This window comes from Alligator sinensis, unplaced genomic scaffold (genome assembly GCF_000455745.1).
Source record: "Alligator sinensis unplaced genomic scaffold, ASM45574v1 scaffold1052_1, whole genome shotgun sequence".
Classification (NCBI taxonomy): domain Eukaryota; kingdom Metazoa; phylum Chordata; order Crocodylia; family Alligatoridae; genus Alligator; species Alligator sinensis.
The window spans coordinates 468,849-479,225 of NW_005842971.1; the positions used below are offsets into that span (position 1 = coordinate 468,849).

Sequence of the window (10,377 nt, forward strand, 5' to 3'; positions counted from 1 at the left end):
AGGTAAAATACATTTACTCATTTTTTGTGCAATGACACTGATTTGTATAGCAAAAGGCTCTAACTGAAATAGTTCTTTTAAAAATTAAGCATTCTCACATATACCATCAAAAAGCATAGCCAACCAGTTAACAAATAGCAGCTGAGGTTCAAAAATAAACTTTCTCTAGTTTGTGTTTTTTATCTCTTCAGTTGGTTTGAATACATTAAACATTAACTTGTTACATGTGCACAACTTCTGCACTATTCAGTAGAAACTACGGTAACTCTGAGGGCTGAATTTACACTTGGTTTTTAAATTTGTGTAGGCTGTTTTTTACTTTAATTAAAATGTCTGCCATGCCTGCCCATAAAGCCTTTAACCAGAATCCTTAGCCAAAGCCTTTCTCATATTTGAAGTAGTCTATATCTGTGTTGTTTAACCAGTCTGATGACTCTGTTGCCCAAATGGAAATGGATTATGAAACACTTATGAAATAAGATTTTATAATACTGAGAATTTCCAGCTCAGCTTTTCTCATCTACTAGATTCCGATGCTTATTGAAGGCACCTGGAACTTGGTGCTCATCCAGACCAGATCTCTGGATTATCCTGAGATTAGTATGTTGTTCAGTTATTCATCTGTACAAAGAACATGGGGGGGAAAAGCACTCTTCCTGTTTTCTTGCATACTATGTGCCCCTAAGTAAGGGGCACACCTTGTTTTTGGCAGGCAGAATATAGGAAAAGTTTTTTTTCTAGAGCCATGGCCATTTTCATAGCATAGAGTAAATTCTTCTGGAAACTTAGAGCATCCAGACAACTTGGCGTCCCATTGTCTGAGGTGAGGCAGCAGGAACTTCCTAGTGTGGCAGGACAGCGACAAGTATAGGCCCCAGACCCTTGCAAGGATAGTAACAAGGCTGTTACTTTTTTACTGTAAATAATTATTTATATAAGTTCTCATGAATAATAAAATTTTATTTCCATACCTCAAGCCTTATCAAGATACTACAGACTGCATGTGGCCACTTGCTTGGCCTGAGCCAGCTTAGTTCAGGCATAAGCTACAGTACTCAGCTAGTAGTGGCTGTGAGAGGTTTAACTCTGGCTCTGGTCTTGCTGCTTGCTTAGCCAGAAAAAAAAGTGGCAACCATTTTTACAGCTATTCCAACTAACCAGTTTTGGAGGGCTGATATCTGTGGGAAAGTTGCATGTGGTATGTGAGTAAATATGGTAACATTGGTTTATATGATAGACACCTGTGTCAAACATTAGATTCCTAATCTCTCTTTAAATGGTGCACTGTGCTACCTCTTTTTTCCTCTCTGAATTTGGTTGACTTGTGATAGTTTTCTCTAGCCCCTCCTTTTTTAAGCTTTTACAGCTTTTTTTTAAATTTTGGTTGTACAAAATATTTAAATGTAAAGTTAGGCTTCATGTATTAAATAAACTAATAAGTCGGTATTAAAATATGAGTAACCTGTGTTTCTCTGCTTTCTCCTGTGCCATTCTGTGCACTGTCTAGACATACCTGTGTTTCCCACCATCACAGCCACTGTGACTTTTCAGGAGTTTCGCTATGATGAGTTTGATGAATCCATCTTCACTATTCCTGATGACTACAAGGAGGACCCCAGCCGTTTTCCGGATCTTTAATTTAACTGGAAAGTGAACTGTGAATAACAATACCAGCATACCACAGTGCAAGCAAGTGGATGCAAATAACCCACAGGCATAGGTATAGGAGTGGGTCGGTATGGAAGGGATAAACTTTTAAAAATGATCCAGAAGAAAAGGGAACATACACTGAATGACTGATGTACTAAGATTCACTCTAATGGGCATCTAATCTAGTATCTGAATTACAGCAAGTCTCCTGATGTGTCATTTACACTTTTATACATCCAGTACTGCAAGCATGGTAGTCTGACACTTCAGTGACCCTAAGGATACTAAGAAGCTGTGAGGACTGTCATTTGTTTTTAAATTTTTTTACATTTTTTCTTGGTGATACAAAGAAGCACTTGGACCATTAGCATAAAAATTGAAATAGCTGGATATTAGCCCTTTAAAACATCCCACCTTACTTAAGATGATCTTATTATATTCTTTCAAGCTTTGTTTTCATAAATTGTAAACTATGTAACATTATGTATAGTTCAGTAATTTGAATGTTAGTTGAACGTATATTAGAGGGAATGCATTTTCTGTAGATGAATGAACCAAATGGTAACCATTAAACAATTGCATTTACATATTGCAATACACTTCAGAAATAGCATTCACTTTGCAGGGAATAAGGTACCTCCTTTAGCACCTTAGGGCAAATCCATTATGGTGCTATCCATCTCCTTATCTGAACTGTCAATGTCTTCATTGAAAGTTGTTTTCTAATCTTCCTTTCATAGAATCTGCAAATATTATCTTTTTCATACTGGTTTGCAACGTCCTTTCTGTGTTCATAATATGGTGTTGATGAGTATGTGTGGAGAGAGACTTCATCTGCCTAGAAATTGCATTACTTGGATAATTTTACACTTGGTTAGGAGATTGCTCCGTAATACCTGCACATCACCTGGGCAGTCTTGTATTAATGTCCTCCAGCACACTGGAATATATTGGATGCATTAAGAGTTACTGCAAAAATAAGTTCAAACGTTAGACTCCTAAGCAAAAACAAAATGAATTTCTTGAAAACCTAGTTTAAGTGTAGTGCACATTGAATAGAACTCATGGCAAAGGTTTTAAAGTGTACACATTTTTCAAATACCTAGGAAATTTCCAGTTTTGTTTTCTTTCTCTTCCCATGTAAGGAGTGTGTTCATTTTTAAAGATAGGTTTTAAAATCAGAAGTTACAGTATTCTGACTTTGGGGGGTTTATTTTTGTTCTAAGAGGTTCCAGTGTCCTAAATTTGAAGGTAATCTAGCTTTTTGTTTTGCTAGAAAGAATGTGTGAAAGGCTAATGGTGCTATTTGTTTGTATTAAGAAGCTGTGGTGTAAATGTATAAAAATGTAAATAATTTCAAAATTATATTCTCTGTGCACTGTAGTTAAACTACTACTACTCCTGGAAACCAACAGAGTGATTATCAGTATTGATTATAATGACCATTGTCAATGGTTAGTAAAGGTAGCCAATCTTATTAGTCATGCAGACAATGAAATGAGATGGCTAAATCATGATGCAATAACAGCAGACTTGTCAGCCACATCCATAGCAAGGGGAAATATTTAGAATAGACTTCCAAAAAAGACTTTAGATTCCTGTCAGTCTGTATCAATCCAAAGAAGCTTCCCTTGAGAAATATAGTATGCACTCTATAAATGAGTGAGCCCTACTACATCATCTTGTGTAGTGAATGGACTGAAAATAGGAAATTAAGGATATGCCCTGTTCCAGTAGCAGGCTAAATTTGTAGACTGATAGGTACAAAATGGTTACTTTGAAGGCTAATTCTTGTGCACTGGAGAAACTGATTGCAATTTGTAAAGAAGGTAACAAAGGAAAAATAAGGAGGTAAATCAAAGGGAATTGTGATTTTTTTTTTTTTTTTTTTTTTTTGCAGTTATTCCCAAAGTGCTCTACCAGTAAAAGATGCAGAATATTTAGTAGAAATGATAGGACTTGTTCTTCCAGGTAATTACAGATACCTAAGGATGTTTACGTCTTTAACATGAATATTAGTAATCTCATGCTTTCCCTTGGCATTCACTAAAATCCTTAGCAGGAAGAGGCCAGGGTTGTATGTACAGAGACTAAATTTCCTGTCAGCTCTGTGGGTCAGTGTTATGCTTCGGAGAGGTCCAGCATGGAGGGTGCTGCTGCTGCTTTGAACCATTTTATGGATGCATGGTTGGAATGCCTGAATATCCAGTGGTGTCAGTCCTTCCTTGGCCACATTTGGGAAGAACTAAAACTGTGGCCCTCAGTAGTAAAGACACCACGCCATACCTAGGAACTGAAGTCTTTAGTGGTTGCAGACATTTTCAAATGGGACATTTTTTCTAAATGGAGAATGGAAAAATGAATTAGCTGATCAAATCCTCATAGAATTACAAGGAAGGATCTATATGCTTTGGGTATTTAGAATTTGAAGGCAGGCTCATAATTTTCTGACATAGGAAGAGCTATTGTAGCCTGAGAGTTTCTATTGAAGGCAATCTAGCCACTGCTACAGATAAGTTTGGATGATTTTTTAAAGTTAATTAGGCTCGAGATAAACTAGAGGACGCCAGACCTCTCAGCCTTCAGGAGTGAGCTCTGAGAAACTATCCCTAACTTATACTAGTGAACTTAAGATTCTGATTCAAAGGCCATTTCAAGTTTTTGGAAATATTCTTCTACAGACTTTGGTACAAATCCCTAAATTGTTTAAACCCTCTTCTGATGTGTTTAAATACACCACATCTTAAAACATACATCTAAGACTTTTTTAATGGATTTCTGTAGTAAAGTTATTTTCCACTTTGGGGAGTTACCACAACCAGGGACCAGGAAGAGTTAGTCGAATGTCTTACATTCTTCAGATAATCAAAATATACTGGTTCCTTACTCGAATGTTACGTTTTGTAACCAGTTTTTAGCCTATTTCAGAACAGCTGCAATAGTATGATTCCTTTTAATAGTCTCATTCTAAAATTAAATGAGAATTGGCATACTTTTGGTGATACTGTGAACTATAATTGGCCTGGACATATTTCCAGTGATGGAGTTTCAAAACATGGCTATTGAAATGTACCCATTTTTTTTGAGAATAGGACTTCCTAAACAATGCACTTAAGTTTTGGCATGTAAGAGAACTTTCTTTTATATTAGTGATTTCTGTATTGAAACTGTCGGTGGCAGCGGGGATTTGATCCCTGCCTTGTACAGCTCTTTTGGGAGAAGCCCCTGGAATACATGCATCCACACTGGCACAATTTTTCCCCTGAAGAGGTCATGTTTTGTTTGTGGGGACGTTTTTCTACTATACTGTTACAAAAGGCAGCTTTTCCAATTTATCTGGATCCCCCTGAGGAGTGCTTTGTCAGCACAGTATGCTGACACAGCATCTTCAACTTGGGCATAGCCTTAGTCTGCAGCTGTGCTGTGGGCAACATTGTCCTTTACAAAGATATCATGTTCTGTACATAGTCTGTCTTCTATAACAGGAATGATCAGGCAAAACATTGGTTTCCCTTGTCCCCTCCAGCCCTTCCCAACACCTGGGGGGAATTTGTTGCCCTGCAGAGTGACTGTCACATCCACAGTCCTTTTACAGAGACTGCCTCATCACTTCTGCATACCAAGAAGCATGTTGGCTTGAACATTTTGCAACTCGTACTTGCGTATGTAAAAAGATTGTTTTTATATTTCCACAAGATACACTGGAATATGAAAGACATTCAGATGATATCTAAAATATGCAGAAGTCCTGGAAATACATCCCTCTTAGTTGGATCTCTCACCTGTAACTTAACAGCGACAGAAAAAGCAAAAAGTTAAACATTCAAACGTGATGGACGGTCAAAATTCAGAATGTTTAAAATGTAGAGATACAAGTTGCTTTTGATTCCATGTCATGGCTTTCAGTCAAGTTGGCAAAGATTTCAAGATCCCCCCCTCTGGATAAGGGAGGAAATCTCTATCTCAAGGTTGTTCAGTCTAAATGCTTTGATTTGTATGCCTTTTTTAAAAAACCCAGCAAAAAAGCTGTTTGATCTTGACATATTTCCCAGTTAGGGTTATGACCTTTTTAGGAGTAAAAAAAAAAAAAAAAATTATTAAATGCACCCACTAATTTTATGTAAGCTGAAACAAGGGATTGTTTGTAAACCAATTCCTAGAATCGTTTCTTAACCAAACTCAGTTTTACTGGTCTTCCAAAACATTGCTTTAAATTTGTGGCAAAGGGAATGCATTTTTATTTTTCCTTCTAGGTAGCTGCTGTTCCAGTCACTGTATTCACTTTAACTGCAGTTCTTGACATATGTACTTAAATTGTTTGTTATAAAACAACTGGGGATATATTTGTGCTGGAAACCCACCTTGTTAAGTTGATATTCAAAGCATCTGTCAGTTTAAGTGTACTTGTTCTTGATTTTTAAATTCATGCAAGGATAATTACATTATTTAAATTGTATTAACAAATTTCCTGTAATGCTGCAGTTTCACATTTTACTTTCCTTCCAAACAGTTTGTACTCATCATGGAAACATTGTCACTTTTTGCATTTTACTATTCGTGTGGTCCATATTCTTAACTCACCTTCACTAATAGTAACTTTAGGTTGTATTATTTGTTAGAATAAAGACCAAAAGATGCTGTTTGATTCTGAAACTGCTCAAGATGTGAAAATTCAGTTCAACTACAGACTATGTACGTTGTAGGCATTTCTTACGTGTTGGAGCAAGGATTATGATTTGAGGAAAGGCTGGAGTGTTTCTGCAGGCACTCTGTCACATTTCTGCAAGGAGATTTTATTGGTCAGTTTTTAAATAAAATCCTGAATTTTCAATATAACCCTGTTCATTCCCATCTCTCAAGTCATCTGAAATTCAAGCTGCAGCCTGTGTAGAAAAGCTTCTTTCATAGCTGCACCTATACATGCTTGTGATAGTAAGTAGGCAGTCCCAATAGAAGTCAGTGTTTTTAGGATCAGATCTAAATACAACTTAGACAATTTTGGAAGTGCTGTGTATCTACTGCCTCCATTAAAATACTGGCCCTGTTACAACTAATGGACAATTTCCTGTTCTCTCAGTAGGGCTTTTCAGCTAGCATCTGATGTACATGAAATGCAGTTTAAACATTTTCCCCCTCAAAGAATGTAATTACATGTATGTAACGTGTATGAACTTGTTACATTTTAGGAAAAACATTTAAAACTGACACGAAGCAGGAAGGGGAGAACCTGCTTCTGATCTTTCATCCCCAACACCAGATATAAAGCAGCATATAATAATTCTCAGATCATCCCACTGGTAATTTAGAGCCTAGGCCAAGATTGGTCACAAGACTAGGAAGTGACAAGTGTGTAGGAAATCAATAGCATCTGCAGAAATAAGTTCAAGCAATCTGAGTGAAACTCTTACATGCCTCCAAGGAGCTTGCTGCACTGTAAAAGCTTAAATCTGAGCTCAGAATATACTTTCTCTCATCCTCGGTATTTCTAAGAATGTTTTTGCTGGTGGTCTTCCAGCAGAGAACAGGGGAAAAACGGATGGTTTATAATAGGGCTATGGCAAAGCTTCAGTAGCCAATTCTATTTGGAGGAGATTCAGCCTGATTCAGTGGCCAAATCCAAATCGAATCGGGAGACCCACTAAAGGGGCTGAATCAATTTGATGCTGATTTGGAGATTTGGCCACAGACTAAAAAGGTAGCAGCCCTCAACCACACTGGACACAGCTGCCTCCAGCTGGTAAGTCTGTTGTGGTGGGCAGAGGGGGGAGGGCAGATAAATGCACCCATAGCAAGGGAAGGCTGGGGCTGGGATAAGCTTCCCAGCCAAGGCAGGAGAGCCGCAGGACTTGGGGAGGGGGGCTCCTGCCACTGCATGCCGCCACACCCCACTGGTCCGGTAAGGCAGGGGAGTGGGCATGTGCCACCGGCTCTGCACAGGGCAGGCTGGGCCAAGCTGTACTCCAAGCTACCTCCAGCCGCAGCCCTGGGTCCGCCCGCCCTGCGGAGCACAGTGGAGCAGGAGCTATGGGGGGGGGGGCGCTGCAGCCACCCTAAAATTCCCTATAGCCCCTGCCACTGGCCCCTCCCTGATCCAGGTGCATGTGCCCACCGCCATGCCCTGCCACTGCTCACCCAGCCAGGGCAAAGCCATGGCTTGTCCTGAAGGTGCAAGGAGGCTGGAATAGTTTCCACCACTGTGCACCACTTGTCTGAGACCCTGCAGTGGCACCATCCTGGCTGGGTGAGCAGCAGGAGGGTACAGCCCCTGCTCCCGGAACCTTCCACTTGGAGTGGGATGTGCCTGTGTTGGGCATCCCCCCACCCCCGGCTGGACAAGCAGCAGCAGGGCAGAGCCCCCATTCCCAGCACCTTTTGCTGCCCGTCTGGAGCACAGCCCAGCTCAGCTCAGCCCACCCCACACAGATCCAGGGGCACAAACCCACTCCCATGCCCTCCCCCCTTGCAAGCCCTGCCTGAGCTGAGCAGCTTGTCCCAGTCTCAATCCCCACCCCTTCCCTCCCTCCCTCTGCCCACCATGTACCAGCTGGAGGCAGCTGTCTAGCACAGTCAAGGACCGCTGTCTGTTTAGTCTACGGCCAAATCTCTGAATTGATCCTGAGTCTTTGAATCTCATTTGGCCAAATCAAATCAGGACAGTGACTCGAATCACCAAATCAAATCACTGTCCTTCCGAAGCAGCTGAATTTGAATAGAATACTTGCCACTTCACCCAGGCCAAGTTTATAAACCTGCTTTAAAGCAGCAAAAAGTAACACATTTTAGCTTTTCCATATTACCAAAATGTACTCAAATATGTCTAGTTTTCCCCCCCTCAAGTCAGCATGGGGGAAGCCCCTTAGATTTGCATACAAAGTACAGGGGTGGAGGGGGGCAGGTAGCTGCTGCAGCTCTGCCCCAGAGCCTGGCTTGGGGCCAGTCACACCCACTGATCAGCTTCTTGTCCCCACTTTGCTAGTTAGGTGCAACTTGACTGTGGCTCAGGCTAGATTTCCTCCTGGGCAAGTACAGGGAAACTCCATCCTCTGGCCAATTAGTAGTGCTGATGCTGCTGTTTAGCCCAGCAAGGGCTGAGCTTCCAAGTGCTGTTCTTCAGGAGGGAACAGAGCCTAAGCAGTGTCTGACAGGAACTGCCAGGGGAGGGGAGGTAAAGGCAGAGATTGTGGGGAGTTTGTTGGGGCGGGGGGGGAGAAGAGGCAGGACTAGGAGGGAGAGATGCAGAGACTGGGGGCAGTGAAAGGCAGGGAATGGGTAGAGGGCTGTTTATGGCAGGGGGAACTTGACTACACCACCCCCACAACCACTGCTTTCCATAGAAATTAATTGATATTTAGAAGCTGACATTGCTATTTTCAATAGGAGATTAGAAAAAAGGAAATGTGGAATCGGTTGGCAAAGGTTTACCACATGCCGACTTCCAAACAGCAATTATGGAGGCATTTGATTGTTGCAGCTCATGAACTAAAATGTGCAGTATTCAAATCTCAGATGAAAAACTGACGTAGAAAGTAGCAGTTTATAAGCCTCTTTTGTAAGGTGCCTCTTTTTGTATATACCTTCATACACATCAGGCCCATATTACTAGATATGTGTACAAAACACCAACTACACTACCTGCTTAACAGTAATCTGTGTAGGGCAACTGGAATCTGCATCTGAAGACTGGCTCCTCACTTCCCCCGTCTACTCAAAATTGCATTACATTACAAAACAGTAGAAAAGTAGGACTGTCCCTTATTTTCCAGAAAACTGGGATGCAGAGACTGTGTACATTCATAGGGTATGTGACAATCTTGGTGCATTACCAATGATCTCCCCTTTGCATTCCCACTGCTAGCTAAATACAGAAGCAGGTAACTATATGGCATGTATCCTAGGGCATTAGTGATATTAAAAGAATCCAAATATCAAGTTGTCTTGCTCTATGTACAGTGCTCTAGGTACTTGTACTTCCAAAACAGAATCTGGTCAGATTGCACAAGGTACTCGTCCATGGAAACACAACTACACATTGCACGTTTCGTCTTGGTTACTAGGATTATCATTTTTTCACTCCACTAAAAAAGAGGCTAGGAGAGTCAATGGTATGACATAGACCTCTCTGTATTGAGAAAATACTGAAAACAGTTTTTAAAAAGTTACATTTCTACAAATTCTAAAAATGACACTGCATATCTAAATGGCAATTCCCACTTCAAAATTCCTGCAGGAAAATGACAGTTTAAAAACAATTGTGGTTAAACTTAGACTCAAATTACAAGCACCAGGTTTTAGTTTCACTTAGAAAACCTACTCATTTAAAACCAGCAAGTTGTTGCATCACATCAAACTCTTTAATAGGTTAGCTTTTAGAGTTGTGTAGTAGATACTCAAAGCTTTCCTCTCCTTACTGTTTCTGCTAGTCTTCCATTACCATTCTGGAGAAGATAAAAGATGAAAGTGTTTATATTTCAATGAAAATACATTTTTTTTTTTTTACAAATACATATTTTAAGTACTTATCCTATGATACTCTAGGGTCCCATTTAGGCGTATTCCCTTCATCCACAATTAAGGTAAAATAAAATAAGATACATGCTGCATTGAAACAGGCTTAACAGTTTTCTTCACTGCTTGTACACTAATTATAAAGAATGACTTTAAACTACGATCCTGTTGAAGTAGGTGAGTGAGGGGGGAAGGTCAACTCAATAAATGAGGTAATTTCAT

The 10,377-nt window shown here is 40.2% G+C and overlaps 1 protein-coding gene across 1 annotated transcript in view; it reads left to right on the plus strand.

Moving 5' to 3' along the window:
* Positions 1 to 6,486, plus strand: part of ANKRD13C (ankyrin repeat domain 13C) — a 60,616-nt gene extending 54,130 nt beyond the window's left edge. The window contains exon 14 of the mRNA XM_025192833.1: positions 1,508 to 6,486. Coding sequence (XP_025048618.1) covers positions 1,508 to 1,638 — 131 coding nt within the window. The 3' untranslated portion in view covers positions 1,639 to 6,486. The remainder of the gene's footprint in view (positions 1 to 1,507) is intronic.
* Positions 6,487 to 10,377: the final 3,891 nt, after the last annotated feature.